The 18,439-nt window shown below is 44.9% G+C and overlaps 1 protein-coding gene across 1 annotated transcript in view; it reads right to left on the reverse strand.

The window, feature by feature from the left end:
• Nucleotides 1-11,411: 11,411 nt before the first annotated feature.
• The window catches only part of LOC142775673 (synaptogenesis protein syg-2-like), a 575,499-nt gene continuing 568,471 nt past the window's right edge, over nucleotides 11,412-18,439 (reverse strand). The window contains exons 11-12 of the mRNA XM_075877314.1: nucleotides 17,244-17,332; nucleotides 11,412-16,107 (exon numbers count right to left, since the gene is read on the reverse strand). Coding sequence (XP_075733429.1) covers nucleotides 15,920-16,107; nucleotides 17,244-17,332 — 277 coding nt within the window. The 3' untranslated portion in view covers nucleotides 11,412-15,919. The remainder of the gene's footprint in view (nucleotides 16,108-17,243; nucleotides 17,333-18,439) is intronic.

Raw genomic sequence — 18,439 nt, forward strand, 5'->3', positions numbered from 1 at the left:
GACGACAATGCAGTATAATCCCGCAGTGGTTGTGTGGTGGCTTTAGCGCAATAACAGCATCGCTAGAAAGTTTTGGGCCTTCGTTCATGAATAATGATGCAACTACATGCGATTCATAGATTACATTAACTTGATATTGCAAGCTTTTTATCTCGCCATGTTGGTGCTCTAACGAGGTTATTTTAGTGACGTCATGGGAAGGTACTTTTTTGTGTTCGTCCAGCATCTTCGTCTCTTTCGTTGTTTGTGGCTGTTTCTATGTTTATGCAGTCATTTTGTTTAGATGAAGAGGGGTCGCAATCGTTTTTTAGAACCCTGATTACCGTATACTGCATTGTGTTTCTGTGTCCTGGCCTTTTTTGCACTGGTTTTTCCAGCTAACAATTTACCAACTCTATCAAGTCAAATACCTGCTCGAATACTGAATGCACGATTACGTTATGTCGTTATGTTTTTCCGCACACCAATCATACTTTAAAAAATATTATAATGTCCTAATGATACATTTTGCTGCTTTCCCCTACTAATATCTGCTGCGTTCGTCCAAGTACTAAAATGACTCGTCCACAGATGTTTTTTTTTTCGAATTGAAAGTTTGTAGGCAGCAGTTTCACGTGAAGTAACTTATGTCCGTTAGTGGACGGGCTGGACAACCAGGTAAGTGTTGGAGAGAAATGGTTTTTGTTGATAGCATTTAAAAGCAAAAAAAAATTATGCGACGAGTGGGAAGGTGACACCACGGTAATGAAATACGAGAAAGAGAAAACAGGGGCGCTATAAAAAGGGCTTCTTATTGGTACATACAAGAGGCATTGGTACAAGACTGGCAGTCTTGTACCAATGCCTCTTGATGGGGTTGGAATGATGGCACATGTACTGCATGCAAACCTGTTCAGATGGCGTCGTTAAGGAATGGCAATAGTTTATTCTGCAAGGAACAAGAGGCTACTGTGAGGTCGTGCACAGCTTCTTGTTCATTCGCAGATATTTGCCTTATTTTGATTCATGCATGCCTTGAAAGGATACATGATTCGTCGCAGTGAGTTTGAAACGCTGCAGTGAATAGGACTGCGACCGGATTTGAGTGGTAGTGATCTTGTTCAAGATACTCATAGTTGTTTTCACGTGAGAATGTCAGAGCTTTGTTTCTAAAAAGCACCACGTACTTTATGCATGCATGTCGACTTTTATAAATATAACACCAAAAATGTGTAATTTGTTTCTGTCGGCAGCGAAAATTTCTGCCTCGTAAAATATATTTAGGAGCTCGCAAAACTACATCACGCACATTTGTTTCGACATTCACAATGGCTTATTCAATATGATCTTACCTGATGATGACAAGACGTGCGTCGAACTACCACGCAAGGTAGTTTGTTGAGAATTACCAGTTGTCTTTATGAAGCTAACTTTGAATGCAAAAAGCAGCAGTTCAAAGAAGAAGAAAAAAAGCGTTCCATTTAAGCGCAAGAAACTTCGGTACGTTTTTGCGCTTAACTTGGAACTACTTAAACTTTGGGTGTTCAATAGCTGGTGCACATGGAATAAATTACAATTTACTTGTGCTGATGAGTGGCCAGTGCTGTATTCAGCGACATCTTCACTGGAAGTCTTCTACTAATGCCTCTTGATGGGGTTGGAATGATGGCACATATACTGCATGCAAACCTGGCTTTTAGGATCTCCAAAAGTTAAAATCTGGTACATTAGGAAAGCACAGCCGAAACGAAGGAGTGAAGATAAATTGAGATTAGCTACACTATTCTTCTTGAACTTTGTTTCAAAAGTGCGAGATACACTGTAGAGGAGCAGTGTATGAGAAGAAAATAAGGACGGAACACAATAAACGTGGATCTCTGCGCGAGTGTTTACAATCTGGCTCACTTGCACGCACACTAGCGCCCGCACACCGAGATAGTCACAAACCTTGAAATGAGGGAGATCAGTAGAACTTTCAACAGCTATACGCATAACAAACAGTGAACAGCTGTTGGATCGCAGGATAGATAGATGATGAATTGCTGACAGCATCTACAGCTTCTGGGTTGATGTAAATCACAATTTCATATAATATATAAGCAAGGTATTTAAGAGAGAAATGAAAACTTCTAATGTGTATCGGCCTTTTTACATTTCGCATAACTAATATGGTTAATAGATGAAAGAGAAAGTGGAAGGAGAGAAGCGTCAGCCGTGCAAAACATGGGGTTCCTTACCATGCTTGAAATAACTTTCTGAGGTAGGCATTCTTCAGGTACTTCACTAATCACGCAAATTTTGCTTTCTAAACGCTTCACACATGGGTCGATTGCCAGAGAAGTGTTGTTTCATGGAACTAAAGCGCGAACAAAAAGCCGTGCTGAATCAATACTTGAGTGGAAAGCTTTTGGCGTGTCTTCGTCGATAAGCTAATCGTGTCTTGTGGCCTGGTGTTATGCCACACGTTAGGTCTTCTTCCAGCCATTTCTCTTGAAGATGACTCCTTAGATGTTCGTGCCAGACAGTGGCGAAGTTGCACTTCACGCGTTCTGTTGCCCTTTGGCTCTTTGCTTTTTCGTTGCCCATTTTACATGGCACTCGCTAAAAGCCGGACTCGTATTCACAATGACCTCTCACGCTGTGACTGTTTTTTAATAAAAAAATCAGCCAGTTGTGACTCAGGCCAGAAGTGTGGAGTCTTTATTCCTAATTCGAAGTGCTGTCTTGGTTATAGTGTTTTTAAGGAGAACACGAGGCTTCTTTCCCGAGTCACAGCAGCCGCATTTCAACAGGGTGCGAAATGAGCGCAAAAACTTCCGTGTACGTAATGGACCCCATGTAAGTAATCCTAACCCTCACACCATGGTATTTTTCATAATCAGCTCTACAGCTTTGGGACTTCAGTCCCGAAGACAGTTTGTTATTATTCGAGGAATCTAAAGTAATTTCAGGATGTGGTATACTTTGGGCTTTTGGACCAACAATGTTGCGATGTTTTTTTTTTTCAGTGGTATACGACATGTTTTTCACGAGCCCATGGATACCATAGAGGACACTTGTCTTGCAGATGTAACAGGGCCAGCGCCTACTATTTATTATATTTGACAAATTATTAAAAGTAGCCTGTCAGAGAGCTTATCACAATGGACAGCTCAGACGTCTTCAAGAGAGAGAGACAGAAAACTTTTAAGGTTATAACGATGACAGATACTTCAGCATAAAACACGTAGTTTACTGTAGTAGATGAAAACAAAAGCACAAATTAACAGAAAATGATTACAATGAAAATAGATTTGTTAAATAGTGGGTTGTTGTTTATGACGCCCTTAAAGGAAGCTGTCAGTGTTGCGTTGTGCGCTGAATGTAGAATTTAAAACTACTCCCGTGTTATCAATTTAAGAGTACAAGTACTCATCACTTTATGAGCACAAGTAAAAGACAGTGATCCGTGCGATTTCGTGTAGAATGAAGGCTAAAAAAGTACCAGCAGAAAATGTCGAAACTCCTGCTACAAGTTATTTATCACATTTTCACGAATAAACGAATAAATGCAAGGTTTTTTTATGAAGTAATATCAGCACTATGTCAGCAATGTTCGAAAAATTGAGACTACACATCTACGACATCTGGCACTCAGCATATTTATTTACATTCCCGCAATAACTTTACAGTGCCCACACTTGGCAGAGTGATGAAACCTTCGGACGCTGGAGAAGAGATTAGGCAATTTATTGCTACATTTGATCGGAACGTGTGTCGCAGGACAGCCAATGAACAGAGTTATTGCCTGCAGACTCCAACCATGGCGACAGAATCTAATACACGCCGTACAGAAATTGCCGTGCAGAAGCAACGGTCAGGAATCAGAGTACACCCCTCCCTCTTTTCCCTTTCGTTTCCCGAGAGAACGATTCTCAATCCGTCTTCTTCGAGCCTCCTGAGGAAATTACGTTGAGGGCTAAGATACCGAAGAAGTTGAACGCTGGGAAATGAACAAAATTAGAAAAACAAACAAAATGCGCATGGGGAGAAGCAGCACAAGCTTCTAGCTGGAACAATCCTGAGAGAGAAACTTTCTGCGAACGAACCTGCGCCGGAGTAACGCTGGCATTTAGATTTGTTTTCGATCAGGCGCAAAGAAGTTGGAGACTGCCTGCCACGACATAGATCAGGTGAGGAACCTCGGCTGCTCGTGTCAGATGGAGGCGAATTCTTTTGGCAGTGTTCGCGCCTGGGGAACGTATGCCTTTCTCCGAAGTACACGCCGCCAATGCCAGGCGCCGAGATCTGCACATATTGGATTCTATCTTGACTAATGAACAGAAACCATCACCGTCGACAAGCTGCTTGTTTTGTAACAGAGGGTGGGTGGCGAGGAAAGGGTGAACAGGGGAGACCTGCGCGCACTCGTCTGTGTAGCAATGCAAGAACAACGCAGCCACGCCCCAGTGGCGTCGAGCAGCTACTTTCTATACGCCCTGTGATACCGTTGCAGCGCTGCTCAAGCCCCGTGTTTGCGCACGTGTGCGCAATCTTTCGCTGGGGCTTGATAGAAAATAGATTCGGTACCTATTCCGTGACACTCTGGCTCGCCGCGAAAACGACGTATAGCAGGCGACCTCTGAGAAGAATGCGAGTCGTAAAGGAAACTGCGATTGCTTGCCGAGTTGTTTTCATCGCTTGCCGTAAAGGTTCCAGACTGTTCGAAGCCCGAGAGAAAATGATTAGGCTGCGGAAGCTTAGACAGTGAGAGCAGGAAGTGAAATCGTCCCACGGAGAACGGGAAGTAAATGACGCCTCTCCAACCTTTTTTCACCTCGGAGTGTGACAGCTGAAAGCAGTGTTGAGGGAAATTATGCAAGAATTATACAAGCACCCAAATATGAATATGTGTATGCCGAAGCATCTTAGGCTCTCGCTTTTAAACGAGCACAATTTAGTAGGAACTGATTTAGGAAGCGCAATAAGACCAGAACAAATGGGAATAGAACTGGTGCCTTTTCTGCAGCCGTTTCTCCTTCCCCCATAATGTATCTCGAATCTGTGCTTAGTTACTCACTACAGTGACAACCACGCAACAAGGCAAGGGATAGGAAGAAACAAAGACGAGCGCTGATAAGTGCAGTCTGTGTCAAGTAGTGTTATGCAGCTCTAACTTTATGGACATTGAAACTATTTTTATTTATTTTGTACATTGCATTTGGGTATCATCCACGTATACAATATAGTGTTTCTTAGCAAGCTTGCTGGATAAACTGGAAGGTTATGCTATACCAGGGTGGTGATCTTTGACGAGATATTTGTTTCTGAAGCATCATGAACTGAGAATTCAATTTCATTTTAAATTTGTTTTTATGACCATAAAAAAGGAAGGAGCCCAGAACAAAAAAAAAGGGGGGGAGGGGCATTTTGGCTTTTCTGGTGCTGTTAGGTCACCCCCTGTTTTCTTCCACGCCTGTTTCTCTGAAATTTGGAGCTTTTGCCTGCTGCTGTGTGCCAAAAACTAGAACGACGCGCGCTTCTTTCATTGTTGTTAGTTCATTACATTGGCAAAACGAGCAAAGTCACTGCAACCACTCGCCAATATATTGGCTCTTCTGCAATGTACATAGAAACGAAATACAGAAATGAAAGAAGCCTCCCGAAGCGGCCGTATAATATTTTATGTATCAAAGGTCCCGAATGTGTCCAGCATTGAAGCGCGATTTCTCGCGAATTACTTCCAACAGCAACAGACCCCTCCCGTCCTGCTGTTTTAAGGGCGGAGTTATTGGAGGTCACATGTGGATGTTACCACGCCCTAGTGTTTTTTACCCGCTCTTTGATGTTGAAGTGGCACTTAGGCAGGGACGAACGATGCTCGCCATGCTCCGGCCATTATCGCGCTGAGCTATTGTATTGCCATGAGTCATGGCCTCGAAATGACGTGGCTTAGTCCTCCATTGTCGTGCTTACTGCTGAAACGTATTGTTATCGACGTTCTTACGTAACGGCTCTCGCCTCAAAATGACGCCACTGTTCACAAGAGCAATCACATTTCTCCACTGTCACATTTCTCCGCTGTCATATTGTCACAGTGGTTCAACCTGTGAATAAATGCAGCAAGTATCCGTAGTTTATGAAGGGCGTAGGATTGTATGAAAATTGCGCCATCTCCGGCTGAAGGGAACCATGTGTAGATGCAAAGCAGTCGGCGTTAACGCTTGGTAACGCTTGTTCACGCTGGCGGCGGTGTTGACACGCGCGCTCATCGCGGCGTTGCGCAGGAGAGAAACCTCGGGAGACGGCGAAAAGCACGCAGTGATGTACCGGTGTTTCCTACTGGAACATGCTAACCACTGCTAATGTGCAGTGAGAGACAGAAGACTCCGACTGAACACAGAGACCCACAGTCCGTTTTTAACGCGAACGCTGCGAATTTTTATTGTTCAACAATCCACAGGAGAAATGTCCCACTTGCAGTTTACCTTAGAGGGCAATGCCTATATATACGGGGTGGCCAGTCAACGGTTGTGCAGCGTGAGCAGTCGGTTTTTTCAATTAAAAAAAAAAACTCGCTAATAGACGTTGCTGCGTCGGCGTTGCAAGGCGAGAAAAGGGACGTGCATACGCAATGGGGGTGTAAATGCCACGGAGAAGGATGTCTAAGTGAGAGGGAGTGAGCTTAAGCTAGCAGACGCTGCCTGCATCGGCATTGTGAGGCGAGAGAGGGGAGACCATAGGAGAAGGGGAGGGGACGCGCATACGCAGTAAGGGCGCTCACGCCGCACAATGGATTGAACTCGATCTTAAGATGCCTCGCACATCTAACGAAGAGCAAGCGGTCTCTGGACGGTATCTATCGAAAGGCATGAAGGAAGATGAGGAAAGGCCCTCGCAATGCGAGCTGCAGAACTTAAAGTGTGGCGGAAGTCACGTGCCTTTCCAGGGGGGCTATAAAACAAGGCGGGCACGTCGGTGTCTCGTGTCGTCTGCACCACTACTCGTATGACTGCGGTGTAGATAGATAGCTGACTGGAGTTCTGAATGTGCATTTTTATGCAGCTGTTTCACTTCAAAGACGGTGCAATGTGTTAGACGCCTACAGTGAGCGTTGGTCTCCGGGGTTGCGAGTTCTGTTTACATCGCTCGAGGTCGAAAGCAGTCGTTTTCGAAGGTCGCAACCACTTCTTCTAAAATGGTTGGGACTGCAGCTTCGTTGTTTTCTTTTGGCTCTGCCCTCTTGTGGGCCTCATCCAAAGAAGGCCGGAATTCCTAGACGAGAACGGAAACGTCTACGGCTCTTAATGCGAGAGGCGGTGATGTGCCGTTTTTGTGTACGATGGCCACAGCTATCGAAAAGTAGTACGTGGTCCACTGCTCTCACCAGAGATTGCCTAATCAATAATTGGACGTGCCTGAAACAATAAGGCGATTTATTGTTTGTTATCACTTTCTGTTCACGTTTTGCGCGCGGTTAGGTCCCCTTTGTCGAAGTTTTTTCGATACGGTCGCAGTTGGTTGATTCGCGCTGCTGCGAACGATACTTGATCGTACGTATTGTGACACAATGTGTGGGGTCTTAAAATTAATCTGCAGAAAACGAAAGTAATGTACAACAACCTCGGCAAAGAGCAGCGCTTCGAGATAGGTAATAGTGCACTTGAAGTTGTAAAAGACTATGTCTACTTAGGGCAGGTAATAACCGCAGAGCCGAACCACGAGATTGAAGTAACTAGAAGAATAAGAATGGGGTGGAGCACATTCGGCAAGCACTCTCAAATTATGACAGGTAGATTGCCACTATCCCTCAAGAGGAAGGTATATAACAGCTGTATCTTGCCGGTACTTAGCTACGGAGCAGAAACCTGGAGACTAACAAAGAGGGTTCAGCTTAAATTGAGGACGACGCAGCGAGCAATGGAAAGAAAAATGGTAGGTGTAACCTTAAGAGACAAGAAGAGAGCAGAGTGGATTAGGGAACAAACGGGGGTTAAGGATATCATAGCTGAAATCAAGAAGAAGAAATGGACATGGGCAGGGCATGTAGCGCGTAGACAGGATAACCGCTGGTCATTAAGGGTAACTGACTGGATTCCCAGAGAAGGGAAGCGGGTTAGGGGGAGACAGAAGGTTAGGTGGGCAGATGAGATTAAGAAGTTTGCGGGTATAAATTGGAAGCAGCAAGCACAGGACCGGGTTAACTGGCGGAACATGGGAGAGGCCTTTGTCCTGCAGTGGACGTAGTCAGGCTGATGATGATGATTGTGACACACTTGCCAAGGAATGATTCGTAGGTGCTTCAACTGGCTAAATAGCGAGACCAAATAACTAACATTTTCCTGTTACATTTATGTTCCGTCCCCTTGACGTACCGTATCTTCAGAAGAAAAGAGCCGGTCGGGGCGATTATACGGCCAATTCGCGCGGTTGCTCTCTTGAATTCAGCGGAATAAATATGAAGTGCAAAGCTGCAAGTGTACTGTAAGTTCACAATATGAACCGCAATCAGGCTGCGTGTAGCACACAGCTGCCATACAAGCGAGTATCGCAGCACATTTGCTCATAATCAGCACAAACGTTTCGCTTTCCCAGCTCGTCTATCAGATGGCCGTGGTGGTGCCGACCAGCGCGTCCGAAATACCACGCTCACGTGGCTCGCCTCCCTATCGCTGGCGCCCGTCGCTCATGAGCGAGCTGTAGCGTGTCCACAGTTGAGAGGAGGACTCCTTTACTGTTCCCTACTTCCGGCTTCACAAATGTGATGCAACGGCCTCCTCTTAGTAGTTTACTTCCTCCATGAGCCAAAGGTTACTGCATTTTGCTCAGCAGATAGGTCCATCTTTTTTTTCCCTATTTTTTTAAGATTGTCAGATTTTTTCCCCTCTTTTTTATGTGTAATTACATGTAACAAAAGAAATATACAAGACGTTCATGTTAATAGCAACTTGCCACTGTGGTCGAGTGGCTAAGGCACTCGGCTGCTGGCCAACAGCTGGTGGAATGGAATCACGGTTGCGGCGGCTGCATCTTCGATGGAGGTGAAAATGTTTGAGGCTCGTGTACTTAGATTTAGGCACACGTGAAAATAAACTCAGGTAGCTGAAATAACCGGAGCCTTCCACTACGGCGTCTCATAAATAATTATATGGTGGTTTTGGGACGTTAAACCCCAACAAATAATTATTTATAAATGTTTATAGCTGCCATCCACGTGGATCTCAGATTGGTGGGATGTAGAGCCCTCAGTAAGGATGTGCTAGACCTTTCATTTCTCGAAAAATTAAAAGTGGTATGATTTTGCTATTACATGCTGTGAGAAAGTTAAGGTAACTTCAGGATGCTGTAGAGCCACTGAAGCCCGATTTGTGTGGATAATCACGCTTTTTATTTGCGATAGACTCAGAAAGAGTTCGAAGTATTTCCACAGCTTTCTTTCACTTTACCTTTATACAGTAATGCATCATTTGTAGGAAAGGTCGCTGAGACATGAAGCGATTCCTTTTGAATATGTTTACTAGTTTTAAAATGTACAGAGTTAGCACTTCTCGGATTAGTGTAAATCACTATAGCGAAAAGATCAAGCGGCAAGTGTGCAACTAATTTATCTTATGCAGCATAGGTCCTGCTCAGTAATTTAGCTTTGGGCGTATTTAATGAACGTAGTGCGTTGTTATAGTCGTTACTCTACCAACGCATGTTATCGTCTATCAGCCAACATTATTTTCTCTCTCACCAAGCCTCGCTGTGGCCGGGAGGTCTGCCCGTGGCATTGCCGTAAAACCAAGGACTGCGCGTGTCAAGAATGCTGTGGGTAGCCTTCCCTGCCACAGCGACGCTTCAAGAGACAAAAATTGATGCTGGTTGATAGACGATAACAAACGTTGGTAGAGTAACGACTATAACAACGCACTACGTTCTTTAAATACACGCAAAACTAAAATACTGAGCAGGACCTATGCTGTGTAAGATAAATTAGCCGCACACTTGTCGCTTGATCTTTTCGCTATAGTGACTTACACTACTTTGAGAAGTTTTTAATGTGTGCAGTTGACGTATGCACGATACGGGTCGCTCAAAGCCGCCTACTAAAGCACCGCACCGCTTTAAGAGGGCTGTCTGGCCCTCGGGCACATTCTCTGCCGCGAAGAAATTGTAGCTATCACTCAATTTTCTCTACCGCTCCGGCGTCTACGAAGAAGAAACGATTGGGCCACGTGCGGTGACGTCATCATGGAGATTGCACGGCCCCGCACAATCTGGACGGCTGTGGCCCGGGGCAGGAACGAACAGCCCGAGCGGCGCTCCCCTCGTATGCGTGCCCTCGCGACAATGAGAACCGCGCTGTGTTTCCACTCAAAAGGGTTGCACAGCGGCGGCACGGACGTTCTTCTGGCGCTGCCGCCATCTGCTCGCAGGAGCTCAGCAGATGGCGGTTCGCTCTATCTTTTCGCGATGCTCCGTCGCGAAAGTCGTTAGGAACAGCCCTCTGCCGGAACGCGCGGCTCGATATCACCGGGGCGGCCCCGCTGCTGCTCCTTCGGCGCAGGGCCTCGCCAGCCACCCCCACCACCGTGCCAGAGGTGAAGAGAACGGGGAGTAACTTCTTCCCGGCGGCGTACACACCGGCGGGCGTGGTTATGGGATCCGAAGCAGAAGGCGCCGTCGGATGCCAGAAGACGGGTCGCCGACTTGCCTCTGTCCTCCCCCTTCCTTCCACCATTAAACAGCCCTGTACTGCACGCACGCCAACGTAGCCGCCGGGTAGCCCTCCACCTTTGGCGGCGGTGGACTCTCTCGTCGCGCTCGACGTCTCGAGTCGCACCGTCACCACAGGCCCCTGCGAGGCAGGACCGAGGCGCATGTGCCCCGAAAGAATGAATGCTGCATATTTCGAAGGGGGAAGTCTGCTGATGCGCGAATAAGTGCGAGCTAGCGGCCTCTCAGGGCAGGCACGGCACCCAGCTATACCGAGATGTGCAGAGAAATAAGAAGAATAAAGCGAGTCTCGGTAGGCAGATAAATGAAAAGTATTCTCTCGAGGGTAAACTCGGGTGGCCGTCCCCTTTTTCACCCGTATTGCACCTCCCTGACGAATCGAGGAAAAAGTGGAGCTGCCAAGAAGCGTCTTGTTGCTACTTTGCTCCCGCTTGCCTTCCATTGACCTCATCACCTTTCGAGTAGGACTCCGCAGGCTGCAGCGTGGAAGAAAAAGAAATCAATGACCTAACAAGTAAGCGAGTGTGTGTGCAGATCGAATGGAGTCAAGGGGAGAAAACGAACGTAGTGATGTGACGCTGCCACATGGAAACTGTAGTAAAAAAAAAAATCTAACTGTCATCAGGCTCTTCACCGTTCCAAGATCAAATAGCTGGGAGATCAACGAATAATTGAACAACACGAAACTCGCATTGGGATTGCTTTCCCACTGCGAAAATTTTACATCCCTCCGAACAACAAGTTGACGATGATTCTGCATGCTCGTTGCAAAGAAACTGATGCGTGTTATGAGATGCAACCGTTTTTCAGGTCCTCAGTGACGTTTGAGACTAATCATGTTTTTTTTTTAAACATTAAGTATGAAGTGCCATTAAGGTTGGATCGACGTGTAATGTATTAGATTTGACTACATCACTATTTGCAGCAGTTGGAAGGAACAAGAAAATTAGAATACGTAGAATTAACTTGCCAGCTATTCAATACGCAGCGTGAAACAGCAAACAAACAAACAAACAGACAATAATTGTTTGTGATGACAATAAATAATGTATGCTAAATTGCGGCTAGTTTTTGCACCTGGTGCACTATAGCAACAGTCGCTTGTGCGCCATAAAAACTTACTTAACTGAAACCCATTGGAAGAATAACGCAAATAATACCGAGATATGAGTCATTTTGTTCATTTCAACTAATCAACTTCTCCCCTTTTCAGAGATAAGTTGTTGACACAAGTTCAAGTTTCCCAATTCAGCATTAGCGAGATTATACTCAGTGTTTTACGCTTGTTTTTTTGGCGTATAGTAGTGTAGCGTCCTGCTCTAGCATTAAAAAAAAAATCCGTTAATGTAGGCACTTCTCACTATGCGAGAGCTGTGACCTGTGTGTTTCTGAGCCTTTTATTAGGGACAGACGAAAGTTGTAGATATATTTACAAATGCAATAATATGTAAATAATGCTTTATCAAGCTTATTTTCTGTTTATAATATTTAATTCTGGTGTTTTTTCTCACTAAGTGTCAGTGGCAGCGAACAACTGATTACTGCAACTTTTTATAGAACATTCTTAACTCTATCACACGCTTAGTGGACCAGTCATGCATCAGAACTATTTTTCAATTCTGAAGTAATAAAGAAAAATTTTTATTAAAGTTAAAAAAATGTTACCAACTCAAAGATAAGAAAATAACAAAAGGACATCTAATCAGGGACCTTTTTTATAATATGAACTCGAAACTAGCAAAAAAGCTAAAAAATGTAGAAGGCATACATATGGACCTTCATTTCTATGAGAATTCATCTAAGGATGCCCATAGATTGACTAAACACTGTGCGCAACATTCTATTTTGAACACACATCATACAGCAGCCATACTGAAACGAAAGTGGTCATTATCTTCAAAACGATTGTTCTTAGATTATGCAGAGTGGTCAATTATAAAATCTAAAAGAGCTTCACTCACAAAATAAGCAAAGACTAAATACGGAAGTCGTTGAGTATGGCTGGAAAACATAGTATGAGTTCACGCACACGAATCGATAGATTTTGTACTATAGGAGCAAGCTTAAAGTTCTTTTATATATATATTTTTCGTCGCATGGAACTGTAAAAGCTGCGACACTGCCATGCTTCCTTCCCTCTTTTTACTCGTTCACGTCACGGCATTCAACTTTTAGAACGAGTTCAGTGAACTTGGGGGATCAAGTTTAGGCTAGTTCCAGCGATAAAAGCCACGGCTGCTCTTATCGGTACTAGCCGGAATTCGAGTCCCATCTCGTCAACACCCAAAACAAACACAAGAGCCCGCCGGTCCCGTATGCCTGCGAGAATGAATTGCGACTTGAAACTGACGTTGCGTGATTCTCCGCTTTGACTGGGTATTGACGCTGAAGGCATTATAACGTGAGAAGAACGCATATAAAAGAAAATGGCCAGGAGTCTGCGTCAGATTCTTTGTGCTCGAACATTCTGGCTGTGCAACTGGGCGAAAGTTTTGATTTTTCTTATTTGATCCGAGAATAATTGTTGCAACGTATAACTTGAGGGTGCCCTTGAGGCCGAACCGCATGCACAAGATTTTGAAGACAGCGACGAGCGGCAGGATTTGCTGCCGCGGAGGCCCATTTGTAGCCGTCGCTTGTCGCGTCGCTCGTTTCTCAGAAACTAGGTAATATCGCTTGTCGCCCGGAAGCCAGCGTGACGATTTCCGGCAACAAGGCTGCCCCCCCCCCCCTGATGCTTGCTTCGGTTCCAATTTGCTATGGATGCTTGTTGTCCGCGCGTACTTCGAGGAATGCAAGGCATCGACCACCTCTGGCTTGTGACAATTATGGTAGCTTTCTGCAATGTGGAATCGTCATGCAAAGTGCGTCATAGCCATCGTATAGCATGCGCTTCTGGGCACCTTGTTCCGCTTAAACCAAAGATTGGAAAAAAGAAGGTCATGAAACGAGTTTATGGCTTTCCTTATGCCACACAAAACAGTAATAAATTTGACATGCAGCTTTCGACCTACTTTTAAACTTTTTTTTTGCAATTTATGGGCATGTCCGCGATAGTTTTCAATCTAGCAACATTGACACTCTGTCGCCGATTTGTGGTTGCAGCCGTCACGACACGCAGAAAGGTTTGTCGTCATCGCTATTTTTCTAAGATAGCGTGCATGCGGTTGGGCCTTTATGGGAGGCCATACGAGTCAGCGAGCAGTTGTATTTCGAGCACTAGATGAATTACACACAACTTACATTCAACTGTCTTTTTCACCTCTATTTGATATACCACCAGTCACGAAGAGAGAAAAGTGGTAAGCGCGTAGAGACATGCTGTGGTTGTGCCCCACAGAACAGGCTGCATTGTGATTCGTGATTCGTTCTATGCATGAAATTTAGGGCGGCAACCCCACCATACGTGAAACAAAGTGTGGCTTCACGCAGACTAGGTTGACAAGAGGGAAAGCAGAAGAAAAACACGACTGCAAATTTTGTAACTATAAACGTGACGGGAAAAAATCCTCTACGGTTTCAGCCGTCAATTATGCTTAGAAATAGATAAAAAAATAAGAGAACGAGTTCGCCAAGTTGCCCAACAATTGTTTTTTAGCCTAATGATGAGTATGAAACGACTGGAACTGTAGGTTACCAAGACCACTTTGCCTTGAGCTGTCAGCGTGATTAAGGGCTCGTGTCGAGAATTGCTGTTTCTGAAACTGAAAAATCATCTTTGATTTCAACATGGCGAAAAAAAAAGGAAATTGAACCAAACACACATCTGAGCTGCTTGAATGGGAATCCATTGCTTACGGGTTTATAGAAGTGTGACTGACCAACATTTAGGAGACGATGTGCGTCTTGTGACCCATTCGTGAACGTAGAACATGCTTGTGTAACTGTACATGACATGGTCACAACGTGGTCACGTGCTTAAGTAACTGTACATGACACGCTAGAGGACGAAGGTTAAAGTTCTAAGGAACAGCACGGCGCCCCAGAAGCTGGAGAATGTTGTACGCGTTTAGGGAGACGTGTGACGTTGCACTGACTGAGAGAAAGAAACTCCTGTCCATTTCTATAGAAACGCGAGCCACTGACTTGAAAGCAATTCATATGACAACATCGGAAACACATGCCCCATATTTTTGCCATGCTCGATGGTGGCCTAATTCACTGCTAAGAAAAGCAGCATTGAGCACAAAAAACACGACACTCTAAACTGCTACGAAGCACTAAATTTGGAGGGGTGTGGGTATATGCTAGGAAACCATTCAAACACTGTACTTTATGAGTCATAGTACGTACCATATATACGTTCTTGTCACGCACTCAGCATCACGGACCCGTTATCATTCATAAAACATAGTTGATTACTATACTTCAGTGGTTGACCCCATTCTATTAACAATGATACTATGATGAGCGTCGCACGTGGGCCTATAGTGGCTGTATCTTTTGGTGGCTACAGACGGCTGCGAAAAGGAGAACACTTGAAGCTAGCAGTCCTGTTAATAAAAAGTGAAGCACCATCGCCCGTACAACGCAGGTGCCTTCCCAGCAGCCAAGCGAAACGTACAGCGGATAAATACACACATACACACACACGCATATAGCTACGTGATGCAGCGATGCAGGCGAAAATGACAAAGAAAGGTAACAAACAGAGTAACGGTCATTGAGTCTTTCGTCATTTTCTATTAAGCTCCATCTCGACGTGCAGCGCTCAATTTATAGGCAGACCACTCGCTGAGAAGTGGCAAATCGATGCCTTTTGCGGCTCAGAAAACTACATCTGTTTCTGAGCCCTCAGCCACAGTTTTCACCGTCCACTAGGCGTCCGTCGCTTGTCTGGTGGCTCCGAACAGCCACCGATGCTGCACGCATCGCCGACAATGTCATGATGGCAAATGTCGCTCGCACAAAGTTGATGCTTTCTCCTTACGACGGCGACTTCTAAATACAGCGGTGGTCACCAACAACACGCGCGTAGAATAAGTGAGTATGAGCAATCCAACAACAATGAAGACGTCAAGGTGCCGTACGTATATATGACTCCTGTAGTATGTGTATTGTGCGCGATACTTGTTCAGGATATGATCGACTCTATAGCGACCGTCATAGCGGCCAGGCCGAAGTTAAGCGGAGATGCATTGGAATGCTCAAGCACCACCATCCGTAGACCGAGCGCGCCAAGTAAGCCGACCACCTCCTGGAGTTCGGCGAGGCCCATGTGGACGAGCTCTCACTGCAGCACTCACATCACCTCACGAGAGAAGGTCTGCAGCCGTATGCCATTGTGGCGGCTGTGTAGCTGCGGTAGTGTGTAGTACATGTCGGTCGTGTGGCAGGGCAGGTGTCCAGCGATGGATGCGGTCTCTCGAACGTAAGACACGCCTTCGTCATGGTTGGAACCGAACGGCCCGCTTGATGGAGTCGGCAGCCCTGGGTGGGGGACACAGGATAGAGTAGGGCATGAGCACACCGACTATAGGATAGAGTAGGGCATGAGCACACTGGTAGACTATAACCGTGACAACTCGAGAGAGAATTGTCGCATCAAATGTGGCGAATATAGAGCCTGTATAATAGTCGTAAAACCATTTTAGGTATGTACACGGGAACCATGGTACGTGTCCGAAAATAGAAAGGGTCCCCCAACGAGGGGAAAAGACAATTTCACAGAAGCTCTCTGAGAGCAGCGCTTGTTGAGAGTGTGCGCGTGCTGCTGTGTTTACCACATTGCTGTTTAATGATGTTATTGGCATGAGTGGGGACTATAGCCTTACATAAATGTCAGTTAGCGCAATTTCAGATGCATCTTATACGCAATGAAGCATGGAGGTCGGGCTGAAGACGTTCACTCGTGATTGATTAGGTGGCTATGCTCAAGAGGGTAATGTAAACCACTGAAGCTAAAGAAGAAAACGTTCGGAGTTTATTGAAGTTACTCATTTTCTCCTCACACAATCGTACGATAACTGCTCGTCGCATTCGCACAAAGATGCATGCATCATGCATAGATCGAGCAAAATATAAACTAGTCGCGACTCATCGAGAAATAAGCTAAGGTGTACATACAGGAACACAACGGAAAGAAACAAATAGCACAGAGGCCACTAATGGTGTTTGTGTTTAGTTTTGTTGTTTCGTGTGTTCACGTCCCACTTTCTTTTATAGTGCACCATACATTTGCGCCACACGCAGGGTGTTGAAAGCTCGACCTCGATGAAATCCTTCCCTCCAACCCTGATTAAGTCGCTATAGCTTCAAGGTTTCTTTAGGGGCGAATTAACGCAACACGCTAATAATATTCCAAAGCTATTGCAGTCTCAAATTAGCAATAGATGGCAGTAAACTTTCCAATTTAAATCTAATTGTTTTTTTATTTTTACACTGAAGCAGGCCGTTGATGTTCTGTGGAAATATTTGTTTCATCACACGTCTTGTGAATTCTTACTTCACAAAGTGGAGAAAGCTTTTCTTTTGAGGCATCAGATGTGTACATCTGTTCCATGTGCTATCGTTATTTAAAAGAGGGGAGCTTAAAGTATGAGCTACGCTACAAAAATAATAGATACCTTTAATATCCAGCACCGAAACTTCTTCGTCAGCTGCGTCATAAGCTTCCTTTCGAAGAGTTGCGTTACTGTCGATCGTAGCAAGGCATCTGCAAAGAATGGCAAAAAGTATAAGAGTTCTATTTCAACATTCTTTCGTTCTTAACTGAAAGCTATTCGCGTAAAGAAGAAAAAACTCTGAAACAAGCTTGGTTACACTTTGAAATGAACTTTTGTCTAAAGTTTCTCGGAGGACCACCAGAAGAAGAGTTCTCGGAGGATCACCGAGACCGTCCTTGGCGCACAAAGCATTGAACACATTCTTGTGTGGCTTGAGGAAATGTAGGGTGTGGGGCCGCTAACGCCCCCTGTTAAGTGGTTTTTGCCTCGTGGCTCATGTGTTTCGCGCATCGGACGCATTTTGGATTCAGAATTACCGAGTGGTAGGTGGCGTGGTGCTCGCGAGCGTTCACCCCCACCATCATCATCGTGATTAGAACGGTGGCGCCGGCAGGGACGCCTGGCGGCAAGCCATGGTGACGGCGCGGAAGAGTTGAGTGGGTCTTTATTATATTATTATTATTATTATTATTATTATTATTATTATTATTATTATTATTATTATTATTATTATTATTATTATTAATATTATTATTATTATTATTGGCGCAAGAGCCATGTTTGGCCAAAGAGTGAAATGAAAATAGCAAAAATTGTAAAATTTGTTGGTGTATTACGAAGGTGTGTAGGTATGCGAGCTGTGATAATGCTACGTGACTGTATAGTGGCCTAAAATTCCGCACCCCAAAGCGGATAAAACACAAGATACTAAAATCAGGAGAATGACGTGAGGCTTGGAGTGAGACTAATTGACAAGTGATCGTAGTAATAAAATCATGGAAGGATAACAGCACGAATGCCTTATCAACAACCCTTGTGTCCAATGGCCACCAGGCAGTTGCTTTTTATTGTAGTTACCGCAGCAGCAACTTCCACTCGTACGTCGAGCTACGGATTGCCTGGAAAGATGACGTAAAAACTAGTTGTATCTTTTATTTTGATATGTGGGGTTTAACGTCGCAAAACCACCATATGAAGATGAGAGACGCCGTAGTGGAGGGCTCCAGAAATTTTAACCACCTGGGGTTCTTTAACGTGCACTCAAATCTGAGAACACGAGCCTATAGCATTTTCGCCTCCATCGAAAATGCAGCCGC

The sequence above is a fragment of the Rhipicephalus microplus genome, chromosome X (assembly GCF_043290135.1).
Source record: "Rhipicephalus microplus isolate Deutch F79 chromosome X, USDA_Rmic, whole genome shotgun sequence".
NCBI classification, from domain to species: Eukaryota; Metazoa; Arthropoda; class Arachnida; order Ixodida; family Ixodidae; genus Rhipicephalus; species Rhipicephalus microplus.